Consider the following 19,874-nt stretch of genomic DNA (forward strand, 5'->3'; position numbering starts at 1 on the left):
AACTTCAGAATAGTACTCATAAGGCAGTCAAATAGAACGTGATGAAGTCGTACGGAGATTTGGATTTTAGGGCCTCTTAAGGCAGGTACTCTTATCCCAGAATATTCTAAGTTTCTTAACCCGTTGGTGTATTTGGATTGTGGACACGGTCGTATCATATTCAATGAAACGATTGCAGTCCTGTAGCCTCTAAGAATATGGCGGTGAATATTATTAGCGCACGATAGAAGTAGAGTGAAGTTTCTGGGAACACCATTTTTGGGAGCTTCCCAGATTACAAGAATGTTACGCCTGAGAAAATTTAAACTTAACGGGATGTATAAGTGTGGCTTTTAAAAGTTTGTTTTCTTACAATATTTTTCGTTGGTTAATTTTCGAGTTGTCACATTCACCCTTATTGTCATTGTCGTCGTCGTCACTGGACGACGAGGACGTGTTAAATTCGGTATTGCCATCGTCGTTTTCGATAACTATTGACGACTATCGACACATCTTTGGTATTGGCTAAGCAAATTTGCTGTCGGCGTCGCCACCACACGACGCCATTTTTGTCGACGCTGCTTTATTGACGACAGAAGGAAAATATGTAAGTAAAAAATTCTTTTTTAATTTATTAAATATGCAAACATGTAATATGCATTGTTTTTTTAGATATTCAAAATGAAAATAACGAGTGCGCAATAATTCGAGGTTCTTGTAGCTGGGCTAGAAAAAATCGGAGTTATTTCAGATTTTTTTTCTATTGAGTAAGCTCCTCTTTATTATTTTCGTCACTAGAGCTCGCACTACTGTCATAATAAAACATTTTTGTAAAATCTTGAATTGAAATATTTAAACAAATCTCAAATCGCGAAAAAAGATACAGAAATTGTAAAAAAAATCGAACAGCTGATTCAGAAATGGCAGAGATGGTATATTTTCCTTTCGTTTTATCGATAAATTGTCGTCTCAACAAGCTTAGCCAATACCGATTTGGTGTCGAAGTGACGACGACGTCGATACGATGTTAGATCGACTGAAAACCGACGACGATGTTGACGACGACAATGACAATAAGGGTGATTAAAACGGCACATTAGCGCTAACTGTAATTGAAGAGGGCTCTTCACACAAATCAGCAAACAATTCAACCCTATAATCATAAATTAAATATTCGTGACATTATAATTATGAAGTGCACTATAGTCATTCTAGCGCAATTTCAACTTATAATTTTCATTCAAAATCACAAACAGAGCTATACTTGTTTGCTGAGCTCATTTTAACAATACATTTAGTAAAAATTTTAATCTCGAACGTGCAAGACTTATATCCCCTCATAAACACAATAAATTATGCATAAAAATCGTTATTAATTATTTTCGAAAATTCTACAAACTTTCACTTACCCAAAAATAAATCTGATTTACGTTCGGCGCGAACAAATACGGCATATTCATCGTTTAAGGATTCCGGAATCATTTTTAATTTGTAAACGGTCGCTTTACGTAATTTATTCAGAGGTACGTAAGCATCTAGTCGATGATCATCTGGTCCATGAGTGAGAACAAGCGACTTGAATTTGACCAATTTTTTTAAATTGATATCTACATATTGTGTGTGTGTGTGAGAGAGAAAAAATTAAAGTAAATTTTTTATATGCAATAGTCCAAAGGTTGGTAAAAATGTGAATCAAGAAATAAGACAAAAAACAAAATGTAAATATAATGTATTATGGCATGAGTCGGGATTATCAAATTGCAGTCATATAAAGTGTAGATAAATATGTACACAATAATGTTATATATATGTTTCACGATTTCTTTTATAAATATTGTGCAATTTTGTTTTTCTGTGATACAGTTTTTAGTCTAAACCAGGGCTGCTCAATCCCTATACACTTGTAGCACTTTTGTTTTTGCTTTGCCCTGAATCATAGGCACAGATACAAATTCACACTTTGAATATAAAAAAAAATGTCAAAGCACTCCCGTATGCCCTCGCATATACATACATAAATAAAATTCATAAGGAAGTTTTTGATTTTCATATGTAAGGGCAGGGTCGTGCGCAACGGGTTTTTTGGGGGTTTAAACCACCCCATGGGCTCACAACGACTGAATTTTTTTTCATAAAAAGTGGTAGATGGAAGAGTGCATTTTTTGACTGATAGCCAATAAATATGGTAAATGTTTCTCTTTACTCCCGTTTCTATTAATTTTTATCGCAAAACTAGTATTGACAATAACGGATGCTTACTATGAGCTTCCATATGTTCAAAAACCCCCCATAGACAATTCCTGCGCACGCTCCTGTGTAAGGGCAAAGCAAAAACTATTTCATATGATGAACAAGCACAAAAAACAAATTTACTATGAAAAAAATATAAAAAATGTGACGGACCATGATGTTAATGCTTTGAAGTGGCCTAGTCAATCCCCGGACACAAATCCGATTGAAAACCTGTGGGGACATTTAAAAAAGAAATTGGCAGGTCAAACTTTCTCCAACAAAGACCAATTATGGGAATGTGTTCAAAAACTTGGTTTGAGATATCCGTAGAAACCTGCCAGACTTTAATCAATAGCATGCCCAAAATAATGGGTAAATTAGTTCAGGATGGAGGTGGATATACATCCAGTAAGCAATGTTAAATGTGTAAAAGAAAAGTTTTGTTTCATATATTTTTTCATACCTACTACACTCAGAGAAAAAATCGTTCTAAAACGAACGAAACACGTTCAAAATTAAGAACATTCGTTGACAAAAGTCTGTTAGGTACGTTTTTTCTTAACTCGTGACCGATGGGCTTGTTTTAAGAACGGGTTTTCCAAGCACATCGTTCGTATTTTATGACCAGTTTGGTATTGATGTGTGAACCTTCAATATGTCAATGAAACTGAACGAAAAAAAAAAAATATAATATAAAAAATTGTTTAAAAAAACTTCAGAGTTTGACGGCGATCGAACTCGCGCCACACAATCGCAACCGCTAGGCCACTACAACTGCTTCATAGCTTGTGCCAAATATTGTATTTAACATTGTAGTGCACACGAATTGTCCCGTTTTTTTTTCTTAAACTTAATTTAAGAACATTGTTCTCATTAATAGAACATTTGTCTATATTTTAAGACCAGCCGTTCTCTTTTCAAGAAAATGGTGTGAGTTCAAGCACAAGGTTGTTGTTTTAAGAACAGGTCCTTCGTTTTTCAAGAACAAAAAAGTAAGAACATGAAAAGCTTGAATTGAGTCCGGTGGTGCTGGATTTCAGAACGGCGTTTTTCTCTGAGTGTATCTCATCAAAATTGTACCTATTTTTATGAGCAGGTTAGTTTCAGCCAATTAATGTTTTTAAATAATAACTAATATGTTTTTCGTTACTTTAATATGGAGTTTGCTTATTTTCATTAATAAATAGGACAAGGATAAAAGTGTGTTTTATCTTCTTAATATTGATTAATAAAATGGATTTTTTCTTGTTTTGAAATTGAAGGACTGCTGTGTAACTATTATTTTGAGCAGGTGTGTATATTCAACGCTATTTATAAAAAGTCCAATGACAATCTTGCTTTGACAAAACTATCTGCTATATGTACAGATGGAGCACCAGCCATATTGGTAAGAATAATGGTCTTGTTGGTCAGTTAATCAAAAGGGGAATAGAAGTACCTGATATCACTGCATAATCCACCAAGAAAACTTATGCCCTCAATGGAAGCATGCCACTAAAACTATGGATGTAGTAGTACAAATCTTAAAAAATATAAGAGGTCATAACGCACTTACACATAGAAAATTTAAGAAATTTATAGACGAATGCGAATGTCAATATGGTGATTTGGTAATGTTTACACAAGTAAGGTGGCAGAGCAGAGGAAAATGCTTAAGATAATTTTTTGAAATAATAAATAAAATACTACATTTCGCTATATTAAAGGAAAAAACAAAACTATATTTGAGATGGCCTGTTTTATAAGTGGCTTTATATATAAAATTTACATATTTTTGGCCGCCCTACAAAAAGAAAAATTGTTCTACTTTCCTTGTTTAGGGACAATTTTGAATGAGTATGAAAATATAGACTTTGATTTTAGTTACATGAAAAGCAGCTTAGAAAGCTTCAAAATAAGTTTTCAGAGCCAATTCAAAGATTTCGACGGAATTAAACAAATTTTACCAATTTTTTACAGTTCCATGACTTGTGATATATTATCGCAAAGTCCATAGTTTCAGATGGAATTGTGCAATTTACAAACTGATTCATTCCTTAAGGAAAGAAAATTACAAGGCATTGATTTTTGGAAAATTACGAGCAAAGACAAGTGTCCGATTTTAAGAAATGAAATATTAAAATACTTGTCTGTATTTAGTAGTACATATATATGTGAGAAAGCATTTTACAGCCTTAAATTAATCAAAAGGAACCTAAGAAACTCCTTGACCCAAGGCCATTTAGAAGCCGTTATACAATTATCCACATATAGTGCAACAATAGACATTGAAGATGTTATCAAAACATTCAAATAAAGTTGTGTCCGGTAACATAATTATATTAAGTATACACATTATTCTATGTTTGTTGTATTATTATATGTAGATCTATATATACATAAAGTTACTTGAACTGTATTACAATATTATTTTTTAAAAAAATAATTCCATTTAAAAAAAAATATTTTAGTTTTTCTCAGCGCACTTATAATTTTTCTGTTGTGTTAGTATTTGCAATTTAATACACAAATTTTTGAGCAGCCCTGGTCTAAACGGTAGAAAAATGGGACAATTAGGTTTGGTTTTTTGGTGCGAGTTTAAATTCCTACTGACTGAAAATCTACATAATAAATTTAAGCGTAATTCAAGCGAAAAACTTAGTTGTACGGGCCTAAATGTAAAAAATAATAAGTTCATTAGTTCATGCCCGACAAAAAAACTATATTTTTTCACCATTTTATAATTTTATTTGATAAAGCAGTTTCCCTTTGGTGTACACTATCTGTTCAAGGATACATTTTTCGATTATAGAGCCAAAAACTCCTCACTATTTAATTTCTAAGCACTATTTAAATGAATCCTTATCCAAGTTAGTCATTCTATAATTTGGGGTGTAGACGCATCACTATCTTGGAAATCGCCCATACGCTTTGGTGAAACGCCTTTGGCATCGCTGGACTAGCCGCACGATTAAAATTTCAAGACAGCATAGCTTGTGATGAAAAAATACCCGTTCTGGAACTCGAAATCGTTTGCAACTCAAATGCTAGCGGTTTTGATATTTAATTTTTTTAAATTAATAACCTAAAGCAGGGTAACATTTTTAAGCGATAGGTGATTTAAAAACTGATTTAATACGATAAGTATGATAGTCAATAAAAAAAAACTAGAAAATATAAATTAATAAATTCTAAAACGAAAATAAAAACCATTGAAAAAATGTTGATTATATATACATATAGTATACTAGCAGACCAGGCAGACGTTGTTCTGCCCTAAATTTGGCCTATCTGCATACATTTTAATAAGCTTTTTCCGTCTAACTCTGCCCTACCCCTCTACACTTTTTCCTAATCTTTTTATTCACTCCTCCCTCCGTCTTTTTCGCTTCATCTCCATCTTCGTCTCATTCTATCTCTTCCTCAGTCTCCTTCTCTCTTTTCTATTCTCTCAAGTTTTTCTCCTTCTTCTTCATCTCTTATTGCCAGTCCCAGAGGGTGGTATGTATTTTGTTCCACTCCCACTCCGAGTCGCAGTCTCAGTCCCAGTCCTAGTCCTAATCCAAGTCCCAGTCCATCTCTGGTATACTTCCCGGAAAAAAGCATAGTAAATATTAATATAGGCAAATTTATATACGAAATTTCAGGCAAATCGAATAGGACGTATGTATTATTAATTCTTGCCTTTATTTCGGCTTCGCATGCATATTTATCAGTTTTGCCAGGTTGATGCGACTAAATCGAATATCACAATGAACTTTAGAGCTCTCAGCAACAGCTTCCATTTGACATCCATAATACACACACATTTTAGGGGTATCCGGGTCCATCTTTTGGCCTATATCTCGAGACCCTAGTCATTCAGCGGTGTAAAACTTACTCTGTATTATAGCGCACATCAACAGCATCAATTTGATACCCATAATATAAAAACACATTCTAGGTGTATCCGGGTCCATGTTTTGGCCTATATCTCGAGACCGTAGTCACCCAGCTGTGTAAAACTTACTCTGTACTAAAGCATACATCAACAGCTTCAATTTGATACCCATAATGTAAAAACACATTCTAGGTGTATCCGGGTCCACGTTTTATGCTTTATCTCGAGACCCTGGCCTCCCAGTTGTATGAAAATTGTCCTGTACTATAGCACTCATCAACAGTTTTCATTTGATATCCATATTGTATAAACACATTTTAGGGGTAACCGGGTCCACGTTTATGCTATATCTCGAGACCCTAGCCTCCCAGTTGTATGAAAATTGTCCTGTACTATAGCACTCATCAACAGTTTTCATTTGATATCCATATTGTATAAACACATTCTAGGGGTACCGGGGTCCACGTTTTGGGCTATATCTCGAGACCTTAGCCTCCCAAAAATTATCATGTACTATAGCACTCATCAGCAGCTTTCATTTGATATCCATATTGTATAAACACATTCTAGGGGTACCCGGGTCCACGTTTTGGCCTATATCTCAATACCCTAGGCACCCAGGTGTATGCAAATTATTCTGTACTATAGCACTCATCAACAGCTTTCATTTGATATCCATATTGTATAAACACATTCTAGGGGTACCCGGGTCCACGTTTTGATCTCAAGACCCTATGCTCGTAGCGAAAAAGAAGGTAGACGTTGGCCGATTCTCAGACCTACCCAATATGCTCACAAAATTTTATGAGAATCGGTTCAGCCGTTTCGAAGGAGTTAAGCCTCTAACACCGTGACATAAGAATTTTATATACCTATTGAATTTTTTCTAAAAAAAAATCATAACTCAAGAATGGCTAAATCGATTTGGGATTTCAAAATCAACTAACCATCATCTCTCCTTCCTGTATCTTTCCTAAAAATTTCATGGCAATCTTTCTATCCGTTCTCGAGTTATGGAGTGACAATCAATATGTACACTTCTTTTTATATATATAGATAGGTATAGGGTTTGAACTCGCCTCCATGTCACGACGCATTTGAAAACTCGATGAACTCGAAACGGCAAGTTCGAGATTTATTACAAGGGAAAGATTTTCCAAAAAACTAAAAGTAAATCCCGCGCATTTTTAATTGGGATGTAGTTTCACACTTCCAGAACAGGCCTTTTAGAAATAATGTTAAAGTTATGCATTTAACAAATTTAACTTGAGCACGTAAAAAAGATTTTTTTTTTTTTTTTATTTATTTATTTTTACGTAAAAAAGATTTATCAATTTATTTTAAAACTAAAATTGCTGACTAAATTAATGTTTTTTGTTTCTGGAATATACGAAACACTTTGATCATTATTTTTAACTTTAATGTTATTATTTTTGACATGTACAATTGAATGTACAGTAAGGGAAAAAAGAAAAGTTAAATTTTTTTGACAATAGTTATATGCTTTACCGTTACTTTAAAAATAACTATCTTATGCTCGGTTTTTCAGGGCGAGTTTAAACTCCAGTTAAAGTTGACCAACGTTTAACCCTGCCACTTCGGCCGCTTAAGCTGAGATCATGAGAAAAAATTTTGTTATCGAACAGTGTGGCAAGGTTAAACTCTAAACAACTTTAACTGGAGCTTAAACTCGACCAGGAAATTATTATAGTTTAGAATAAAACTATATATTTAAATAAATTTATTCTCTTTATTATTTATGATATTCACTTTTTAAAAATTTAAAAAATAGCTGATTAGAAAATTTTCATTTTGAAATAAGATTAAAAGTAATATAACATGAAAATAATTTACAAAATTAAAGTATATTGTTACGAATGTTAGCGGCACTAAGGGGTACTGCCATCTCTATGCCGATGCTAAGCAGTGACGTGAATGCACATCAATAATTTAATCATTTTGTCTACACCTATGTACGCACACGCAGCGGAGAAGAGATGCACAAACACACGCAGATATTTTATCTGAGATGCTCCTAAAGGTATGCAATTGTGATTGTGGAAGTGTCGCTTACACATACAAGCACATGGGGTATGAGAGAAGCTATACAAATTATACATCTGTAGTTGTAGCTGAGAAAGTTATAACTAACTAGTAAGTTCTGGAATTAGAAAAGTCTAGAAATATGCAACGAGGAGGTCGGACAGTATAAAAAGGCGACAAAAGTATAGGCGAGTAATCAGTTTCATTTAAGCTATCAATCAGATCGATTTAATTAAGCAAGCTATAAGTGTTATTGTGAAGTACCTTAATAAAGGCCATTTTTCCATTATTCAATATTGGAGTTATTTATTCAACAGTTTAGTGATTTGAACCTTAGTAGAAAATTGCAAATAAGGGAAATTGCAAGTAAATTCGTTACAATATTTTACAAAGTAGATAACCCTACATAAAACATTAAATGTTTATTTACAGTGTATACCCTGCAAAAATTGTTGGATTACGTGTTCCATTTTTTTCATGTTGGAGTACTCTAACAATACTCCTTTGCAATGCGTTTGCGGACCACCATCAGCCGATCATTGCTCGTTTCTTAACGACCGTGATGACGACTTGATGACGATCGAACAGAGTTGCCAAAAGTAAAATATTGCATACAAATAACTGATAATAAAATTTTACTATGGCAACTCTGATAAAATGCAACCGCGCACTGGTTTTATGTATACATACTATAGTATAGAGAAATATTAGTTTATTCACGCAAATGCTAAATAACATAAGAATATTCGTAGTATAAAATATAAAAGTTGTATTGCCCCTCTTCATTTAAATTCACTCCGATAATTCTTTCCGACACAATTCCTCTTTAGTACTTTGGCATATGCAGAGGGTGCTCCATGGAGTACTACAGTGAAAGTACTTTGGAAAGTACTCTCACGTATGTACTCTATGGAATACTCACAAACAAAGCGAGAGTGGGATCACCTACTCCTCTCCTAGGACATCGCAATGTTAATTGGAGCACATTTTTTGTATGAATACAGATTAGTTTTGGAACACTCCTATACTCCTAGAGGAATATTCCTTACACTATTTATGGAGTACTCGCGTTTTTTGAAGAGTATTGATTACTGTAAGAATTTTGTGTTGTAGTTTGAAAAACGTTTGAATTTTGTGTTTTAGATATATTGTATGTTTTTTTAATTGTCAGAATTTTGAGAAATGTATTTTTTTTTGTTAATTGTGTTAAAAGTTTATGTTGGTATTGATGTAATCTTTTGATGATTCGATGTACTTGATAGCTTATTCTTAGTTGTTGTTATTGTTTACTTATTGTATTACTATTTTATCTATATTAATATTTGGTTGTGTTATTGCTATGTTGTTGAGGTTAAAAATAACTTAATAGTTGTTTGTTAAATATTGTCAATTATAATGTTGTGTTTGAAGAACCTAGAATGAGGTTGAATTATAGCAGATGGCAACTTTGTGTGCACAATTACTCAAAAATTAAAAACTTTGTATTATGCAGAATCATAGATGTTAAGTAATGATTAGCTAATGCTAATGATTACTAATTAACCTTCATTTGCGAAATTCTCTAATTCATTAAACAATTAGAAATAGTCAACTAATTCCCATTAGATAATTGAAATTTTTTTTCTAATGGTAAATCTAATTGCAATTAGTTGCCATTAGCAAAACAAATTGGGTTACCTTTACAATTAGAAATGTAGTTGACTTCTGCTAATGCAATTAGATATTCAATTAGCTCGAATTAGAATCAATTATTTTCATATTTTCAAAAACAAAAAAAACTAAAATATTCATAATATGAATTTCACACACATATTTATTACTTATGTACATATATTACATACATGCAGACAGGAGAGTTACCAAAAGACACGTATTGACCTCGATTTTAATAATCCGAAGTCGGAATATAAAAATTTTACTTGCGTTAGGAAATATTTGCAAAAACAGTTGCAAGCTTTCAAGTGGTTCATTTAAAGGTTTTTGTGAAATTTCAAAGATTTTTTATTTCCGCCTTCAGATTATTAATACCGAGGTCAATTCGGGTATTTTGATACCCCTCCCGAATTCGATTAAGTTTTCCATTAGTGCACCACGCTCTGGGAGGTAGGGAGTTGCTAATGATGTACTAAAGAGAAATCCAATCATCTACAATATATTCACTAAAGTTCGTAAACAAATTTCTTGTGTGTATTTTGCCCGAAATGCTTAATTGTGCACTAATAGATTTCAGCAGTTATTTAGATCCACAAATTGTCCACTAAACAAAAAATTAAAGGGCCCATTACTGATACTTAGCATAGACTTGACTTGACTTGGCGTAAACTTGGCAACTTAGCCACGATTATACTCCACTTAGGTCATGCAATCTGGCATCATAATCAATAAATATCAATTTGGATGACAAAATGTCAAAATGAAATGGAAACAAACAAATGGCATCTCAAAATGTAAACGTCACTTAGAACTTACATAGAAAATAAAAATTCAACAGACTTCTAAGTCAAGTGACAGTTCTCAAGTCAAGTCAAGTCTATGCTAAGTATCAGTAATGGGCCCTTAACTCAATACAAATTTAAATAAACAGCTGTCAAAAATATAGGGATCGTATTTTTATCGATATCACGTCGACATCAATACATTGCCTTAGTAAATACCAATTATGCATTGACGTGACATTGATGTTGATACGACGTGATGTCGACGACGATATGAAGTGCTGGTTGACGTTGACAACCGTAATAGGGGTTTTTGTAAAATATTGATATTTAGGAAAATATTTCGTTAAAATTTATTTTAAAAAATCTTAAGAGATTTTTTTTAAATTGTAGAAATTTGTTTGATTTTTAAAATTCAAAGTTATTTCTTTGTTTTGTAGTTTATTGTGTTATTTTCGAATTGAATATGAATTAATTTGTATTGCGGAGGTTGAATGTCTGTTGTTGTAAAATATCTTATATGTGTATATAATAAATATTCCTGAATATAAACTGGAGAAGAAGTGTGTATAATTAATATAAATAATAAATTGACTATTGTTTTAAATCAATTAATATAAATTTTTAAGCAATGTAACATTAGTATTTTAAATGGAATTATTTTGTTTTAGAAAATTTTCATTTTGAAATGAGGTTAAAAGTAATATAACATAAAAATAATTTACAAAATTAAAGTATATTTTACAAAGTAGATAACCCTACAATTATTAATTCATTACTTGCAAATCTTAACAGAAATTTAGCAAGTCTGCTTGAAAATAACAAATTCGTATTTCACTGCATTACCGGCACCAATATTGAATCGATTTTCATTGTTGATTCATATTTTTAGCGGTCTCCACATCTGGTAGCAACAATAAGTTTGCCAGCTGTTTTTGACTTTTAACATTATTGTTCAATAATCAGTTGTTTGCGAGTTCACAAGCAAAACCAATACAAAGTATGTAGTTTATATTTTAGTAATAATAAACTCGGCTTGTTTATAAAATAAGCAGCAAAAAACCTTGTTGTGTGTAAAAACGTAAAATAAAAACATAAAGCCAGTAAATAAATGGTTATTGACCGCGTAAAGTAATATGAAATATGCTATTTTAACAACCAATAACCTAACATGACGCAAAATGTGACCTCATATGTCTACACTGTTCAGTGGTATATATGTAATATACAAGATAAACAAAAATGATTTAATAAAAATTTGTGTTTAAGCAAACGAAATAGGTATGAATGTACATGCGAAAAAGTTTGTACATATGCAAATACAAATATAGTGCCTCTTTCATCAAACATGTGCCCTTCCAGTATTTAATATGATAAAATGAAACTATTCCTTTTTTGCGTCGTTCCTAAAGAATAATTTTGTAAATATACATACATACACACATGCATTCTCTTTGAGCATTTATTTTATTACTACTCCATGGCGTATGTGGAATGTGTGCCATTACAATAGCCGTCTTTCAGTGAGTTTTACAGCTCCGGCTCACGCTCAATTCTCGCGGGAATGCTCTGGATCATTGAGAGACTTGAGAAGCAGATGTCGTGAAATTTTTGCACACGTGAAATGTTATAGGCAGATGTCGCGGCTGTTTTTCATTTAACTCATACGGCGAAAGGCTAAGCAGCGACATCTATTTTTGAAAAAGAAGGTATATTAAAGGCCGCGTTGCCAACCTAAAAAGACGTAATTAACAAATTATCTGGCTCACAAATTGAACCAGACTTCTATCTGGATTTATCTGGCACAAATCGTTGTTGTTGCACTTACATCCAAAATTATTTATCTGGCTCAGGATTTTGCCACCGGATGATAGCTAATATTATGTATTTGTGTAACGGCACACGTAAATCAAAAATATGCCTCGTGTTCCAATGACACATGAACCAGATACGGATAGAGATTAAACATGCAAATGCAACAACAATGTGATCCATATGGATTTGCATGTTTAATCTCTATCCGTATCTGGTTCATGTGCCATTGGAACACGAGGATGGTATATTGGTTTAGTTGATATGAATATACATACAAGGAGCGTCCCATTGACTTATCGAGCTCTGGCTCACGATCAAATCTCATTGCAAGGATCTGGATCAACTTAATGAGAGCTGGTAGCACTAATATAAAACATCTGGTTTGTTGAAAATAAGAAGAAACGTACAAAAAAATTGAAGATACTGATAGAATTATTAACATTTAAATAGTTTCGCACATAAACAAGCTATTTATTTTCCTTACATTTTCTTCAAGTTGTTTACTCTTTCCGTGTTTTTGCTTTTAAATATAGCGAAATCTTTTATGTATACACATATGTACACATATTTATTTCAGTGCTATCATGGCTCATCTATATGGTTGGCTCATCTCATCAGCTGATTTTATTTTTTTCATTTCACTGGAGTAGGGATTGTCAGAAGGAGATGGCAAACTCAAAATGAAACCAACACATTGACAACATTTTCTTACTGCACACAAAAGCTGCTCAGTTTTATGTTTCCATTCCACTACATTCGTCTAACACCAACACGCTGATTTTGACAATCTGAATAAAGGTATGTATGTTGTTGCTGTAGAGATGAGCCAACCATATAGTTGAGCCATGATTGCTACCAACTCAAAAGTGGTTAGCTGTCAAAAAATCTACTACAGAAAACGAAAAGAAAAGCACTGCTATACGGATCTGAAATTGAACCAGATAAATATCAGGATCACAACGTTGTTGTTCCATTTGCATGTTAAATTTCTATCCGTATCTGGTTCACGTAACTAATGACGGCTGTTCTGTTTGCAAGGTTGCATTCCTTTGAGTTTACCGCGCTTACACGATGAAAGGTGCGCGTAAATTTATACAAATCGTGTAAATGATTTTTCATACCAAATTTGACAGTTCATTTACGCACTAGATAAATTTATGCGTTTACACTATAAGGCATTTATAAGGTTTAATGAGTCCCCTTATTAACAAAACCACGATATTAGCAATCAATTCTTTATTTTAGTCCGTTCATTGTGCTGCCAATAAGTAGCACATGATATCGCCGAAAAAGCCTACATAACATTACAGTTTTGGCCACAAGTCATAACAGCCAAACTCCTTTTTAAATTAAATACTCGGCCTAAATCGGGACAAGCACCTATTTTATTTTTTAAGGCAGCAAAGGTTCCCAGACAACCTTGTATCCTGATCACAACCACGGATTTGTTCTTTTCCTCCTTCTTTTCTTTCCCCTTCCTCTATTATTTAGTGCTCCTGCCCTGTGATACAGCTATCAGATCTAAAAGCAACATGTGGAATATGTCCTAAAAAGCAGCTAGTATCTGCCAAAGGGACGGAGTTATTTTATAACATAGGTCCTGCCTTGCCTGGTTTTTGATATTGCTTTTAAGTTTGGTCGTTAAATAAACGTCTGGTAATACTCATTCAGCCTATGTGTATCTTCGCGGACCGGCCAGCTCCAACTAACATAATCTACAATTGACTATTCTAATATTTAATGACGCTTTCGCATTTTCAATTAAGTATTTACATTTCCATATGACACTCTCATTTACAACTGGAAATGCCATAGTCCCCGTACACGGTCTTCTTCGCACGTGGTCATATCAAACACAAGATAACTTTGAGAGTCAGGCTTTATACCCGTTACTAGAGCTTACGATTTCTCGAGCTTGTACGAGAAGATATTTCTCGCGAGTCTCACCTTCTCGCGAGATGCTCGAATCTCGAATTACTTGTAAGGCTCGCGAAATTCTCGACATTCAGTTTAATCGATGCAATCGCTGTTTTATATAGAGCTTGCTATTTCTTCTGGAGCACAAGCGAAAATGTCCACAAAACCACAAGTAAAAAACACCGAAATGCATAGAATACTGGCAATGCAGCGACTGAATTAAAAGTCGGGAAGCACGCGAGTATTACGAGTATTTCCAGGTTCGAGAATCTTGCGAGAAGCCGAGTTCTCGATGTCTCGTTAAAAAAATAAAATACTGTGAACAAAATAATATGAATATTGTAACAAATTTAGGGAAACTCTGCTTTTTTTACACCTTCTGCTAACGTTCGTATCGCTAAATTGTTGAATAAATAACTCCAATATTCAATAATGCAAAATGGTCTTTATTAGACTACTTTGAAAGTACTTCGCAATTAAACTTCACTTCGCAACTGATAGCGTGCTTAAATCATACTGATTACTGACTACTCAGCTTTCGCTGCTTTTATACTCTGTGCCCTTATGTCGACGTTTCTTCTGCTAGAATTTTCTACTTGGTTACCAGCTATATGCGTCGCGTGTGTTTCTGTAGTTTATAGCCAGCCTATCGCATAGGCATATGCGCGTGCATATGTGAGTATTACTTCAACTGATGATGACTGTGTGTGATCTGTGTGTGAGTTATCTCTTCGTTGCCTTGTATGTATGTGGCTAAATGACGATTAATGTGTTTATGTAGCTTGCTTAATGTTTCTGTTGTGCCTTTATTTAATAACCTTAGAGATGGTAATATTCGTCACAATATGTTTTGAGTTAACTATCATTGGAAAGGAATATAATCAGACAAAACATCACAAGTAAAAGAAAACCAAGTGTATAAATACTGCCCATACAGCGATTAAGTGTATGTCGAGAAACTCGCGAGATTTGCGGGTATTTCGAGACACGAGAATCTCGCGAGAAGTCGAGTTCTCTATTTCTGGGGTCTCGTAAATCTCGCTTCTGTTCGAGAAGAAATCGTAAGCCCTACCGGTTACTCGTTACGGCATTATAACGGTACAATTCTAATAAGAAGTAATAAATAATTTGTAACCCAGATAAAATATGTGAAAGAAGTGTGCATGTGTGCGCAAAAGTGCGTCAGGTATGTAAGGCACCCTTGTGAGTTCTAGGATTACAGAATAGCATAGATATGTTTTTAAAGCAATATATGTGACCTGGAATCATCAAACGACCCTATTGTGCGAAAACAAGTTTTCGAGAAGAACGCCTTTAAAGATTTGAATTATCGTGTAGGGGGGTATTCAGCTTGTACTTTAAATGCGAAACTAAGAAAGATAAAAAATTGTGGTTTGCTACATTGGAAAGAGCGTTAAATTTCCTATAAGAATCACTCAAAAAGTGATAAACGGTATTTTCGCACAATAGGGTCGTTTAATGATTCCAGGTCACATATATGTACATACATGGCAAGTGCAACACAAAAATATATACAAACACAAATCGTTTGGAAACTTTAAGGAAGTACGTACTTACCTTTTTGGGACAAAATAATGCCTTCATTCTGCTTAAACATTTGTTAAACAACTCTAACTACAAATTTTATACAATTGTTAAAGTAAAACATTTTTTGTTATTTTTCTAAAGACTTACACACATAAAATTTTTTAGCTTTTATTGATTAAATCTGCTTAAAACTAAACACATATGTTTACAAATATTCTTATTTCACAACTTAATATATAAAAACAAATATGATTGTACTGAAATAAGTATTATTCTTTTTTTATCGAAATATTTATTATAATTATAAATGTTAAAAAGCAAAATTTAAAAGATTTAGTTTCTTTAAGACAAATACTGTAAAAAATAATGAAGTTGCACTTTTGCAATGTTTATTTACACATGTTTTACATAAGGTTGATCGTATTGATAGTACAAATACTTAATTAATAGGCTTAGTAAGATCAATTTGTTAAAACAAGAGCTGGGTAAATTCAATTCCATTACATTACCCATTACATTCCTCAGTAATTGGAAAAGGTAATTAATTCCTGTTATGCACAGCAAAGGAATTGATTATATTTCAATTCCCAAAAAAAAAAATATCAAAAGTCATTTCGTTTTTTTCGGGGCTCACTTACAAACAATTTTTTGTTTGTAATTGAAAAAAAAAAAGAAAGATACTTTGCGCAATTATGAGTAGTAACTGAAGGCATTTGGAAACAACTATGAATATCAAATCATTATCATCTTGAATTTCCCACCTAAGTAAGGGCATATTCCTTCCTTTCCACCGCTATCAAAGGGTGGTTGCTATAGGAAAACAGCATATATTTTAATTTTCTTTGGTACATTCAGCTGGCAAACACCATGAATGTTCCGGAAAACTTTTCTCGTGTATTCCTGGGATCTTCTCATCAGCTCTTAATATTTTGATAGCATCCATACTTGCCTCCTCTGAACCATATTGTAATAAATAATATTACAGCAGACAATGACAAAGAGTCGTCCATATAAAAGATCAGAAGCGTTTGAAGTGAAGTGTAATTAAGGTATAGCGGCACCAGGTGCTAACATTTGTCAATGCCAAATGCTTTTTTATATTTAAAAGTTTGCGTAAGAAATGATGCACCGTTTTAAAAATATTTCGCCTCCTTGTTTGAAAAGATTCGTGGTCAGATATTCTTCTGTGCTTTATTGTTTTTAAGGCGGGATATTTGCATTTCCACCTCCTCACAATTCGAGATTTGCCCTTGTACCAGGGTCAAGGACTATGTTACACAGTTAATCATCTCCCACACTTTTGGTAATAAGGCGTTATGCAAAATTTCTGAGTTTGTAGGTAATGGTATCTCCATTGTTCCTATCATACCATCCTTACAATATATATGTATATCATATCTACGTGTGTGACTGAACTGAACTCCTCCTAAAAAACTGAACTGATTTTAATGAATATTTATGTGTATGTTCAAGGGGAATTGTTGATGCTTTAGATTCACAGCTTGGTCCGTTTTCTTTCTTATTTTTCTGGGAAATGAACCAGCTTATTATTTCAGAAACTCGTGTGACCCGTTATCATCACCCCCACAGATGTTGGAGAAGCCATAAAAAAGCCAAACCATTTAAATCAATAGGCCCAATGGAATTCCACCTTAGCGCTGAGGGAGTAAGCTACCTGATGCACGTTCTCAAGCCTGGGAAACCGGCTAAAGAAAGTGAGTCATAGCGACCGGTATCACTCCTTTCACCAGTAGTGAAGACATTGGAAACCTTTCTGCTCCCTCAGTTTACTCCGAATCTTCGCTTAGCCACTCAGCATGGCTTCCGCAAAATGCATAGCACTACCAGCGCTGTCAAAAGCTTTTGACACATTCAACCACGTCACTCTACTCCAAGCTATAGAAGGTTAATACCCTCTCCTCTTTGTATAAAAACATGGACGGCAAATTTTTTGAACCTAGCCGACCAAATCCACGTCCACTCCGTTTATTACGTGGAATATTGGACGTTTACGTCGATGGTGTTACGCTACCGACTGTCTCAGTCATCCAAATATCTTAGGGGTAACATTCGGTAACACTTTCACCTTCAAGGCGTATGCCATCGAAGTTGTATCTAAAGTACAAAACCACAACAAAATCCTTAAGTTGCTTGCCGGCAGCACTTGGGAAAAAGATAAAGGAACGTTGCTAGTCACGTACAAAGCGATTGGCCGGCCGCTCAACAGCAAACCTAAACTACGATGATACAATCTTACCATACCTGTCCTCATTTATGGCGATGAGAAATGAATTGCCCATCATAGAAGACAGTGCGTGTGTTGTACAAAACTTTGTCCTCATAAAATCAATGGTCTCTGTTTCGCGATAGCTGACGCCAATTGAGAGAACCAAGTGAGGTCAAGTCTTCCATCACTTGCCTCTCGCAATCCAGCGAGGGGAATCCTGTTACAAATATGAACGTATCATAGACATATTTAGCAGGCGAGGATCTAGCGAACCCAAGTCCCTCATGGAACTAGGGGATGGGGCGGGGGGCGGTATGGCCTAGAAGGTTTAATGTGGTCATATAAATCGTTCCCGAGATTGTCGGGCTAGTACCTTAATGGTGCTTTGTTACCGAAACGTACCTGATCTATATAAGGCAAATGACCATCAACATCGATAACACTCCCTAAAACCTTCAGGGAGTGTCTTTGTCGTTAAAGAAATCGCACCGAAGGAAGTAGCCTTGTCTGAAGCCCCGTTTGCTTACGAATGACTCGGAGATATCCTTCCCAATGCTTATGGAGCTGGTGAGGTTGCTCAACGTCATTTGGCAGAGCCCTATTAACTTCGCAGGGAACTTAAATTCAAATATAGCAGCATACATGCAACTTCTTTTCGCGCTGTCAAATTAGCATAATTTGATTCGATTCTAAAACAACTTCGTTTAAAAATCGGTTTGCGCCCTAATAATTACGTCAACACAACTTCACAACTATACTTCCTTCCCACAATGAATACATATTTATATAAACATGAAACAGAGAGATTGGGCCTGCTACACCGTTTTCGAGGTGGTAAGGCTAGAAATATATGGGGTATTCCATCCCATTTCGACCAATTTTGAACCCGACCCCTTTAGAATTGGCTGAAAGTTTTTCTTCTTTTTCTAGCTTACGAAAGACGTTTTTCAGAAGTTTTTAAATTTTTTCATCCAACTCAAAAAAAGTTATGAATTTTTAAAAAACACCGTTTTTGTTTTCAAAATGCTATAACTTTTTTAAAAATTGACCGTTTGGGATCTTTTTTTTTTAAATTTGTTTTTAAATGTACTTTTCGGAAAAAATTCAAAAAAATTTTTAAAGTTTTTTTTTTGTAATTTTTCAGTTTTTCGAGATTTTCCGAATTTCGCCCTGTTTTTTTTTTTTTTTTTATTTCTCATAAAAAACTTCAATCAATTCTGCAATCATCCCCACTAATCCCGGAGTGGGCCGAGAATTTTTGTTTTTTTTTTTTTATTTAATTGAAAAAAAAACTTAAAATTTTTTTTTGTATTTTTCCCGAAAGATACATTTAAAACCATATTTAAAAAAAAAAAAATGATCCCAAACGGTAAATTTTTGAAAAAGATATAGCATTTTGAAAAAAACACCGTTTTCCAACTCAAAATAAGTTTTAAATATTTTGAAAAAGCGGTGTTTTTTCAAAATGCTATAACTTTTTCAAAAATTGACCGTTTGGGATCATTTTTTTTTTAAATATGTTTTTAAATGTACTTTTCGGAAAAAATACAAAAAAAATTTTAAGTTTTTTTTTCAATTAAATAAAAAAAAATAAAAAAAATCTCGGCCCACTCCGGGATTAGTGGGGATGATTGCAGAACTGATTGAAGTTTTTTATGAGAAATAAAAAAAAAAACAGTGCGAAATTCGGAAAATCTCGAAAAACTGAAAAATTACAAAAAAAAAACTTTACAAATTTTTTTGAATTTTTTCCGAAAAGTACATTTAAAAACAAATTAAAAAAAAAAAGATCCCAAACGGTCAATTTTTGAAAAAGTTA

At 33.7% G+C, this 19,874-nt stretch overlaps 2 protein-coding genes across 15 annotated transcripts in view; one reads left to right on the top strand and one right to left on the bottom strand.

The window, feature by feature from the left end:
* Positions 1 to 19,874, top strand: part of PAPLA1 (Phosphatidic Acid Phospholipase A1) — a 197,370-nt gene that overhangs the window by 20,862 nt on the left and 156,634 nt on the right. The gene's annotated exons all lie outside the window — the stretch shown is intronic.
* Positions 1 to 19,874, bottom strand: part of LOC137250688 (uncharacterized) — a 149,051-nt gene that overhangs the window by 20,406 nt on the left and 108,771 nt on the right. For all 13 annotated transcript variants that reach the window (XM_067783916.1, XM_067783915.1, XM_067783910.1 and 10 more), the window contains one exon: positions 1,389 to 1,586. In XM_067783916.1, the coding sequence (XP_067640017.1) occupies positions 1,389 to 1,586 (198 nt within the window). The remainder of the gene's footprint in view (positions 1 to 1,388; positions 1,587 to 19,874) is intronic.

The sequence above is a fragment of the Eurosta solidaginis genome, chromosome 4 (genome assembly GCF_040869045.1).
Source record: "Eurosta solidaginis isolate ZX-2024a chromosome 4, ASM4086904v1, whole genome shotgun sequence".
Classification (NCBI taxonomy): domain Eukaryota; kingdom Metazoa; phylum Arthropoda; class Insecta; order Diptera; family Tephritidae; genus Eurosta; species Eurosta solidaginis.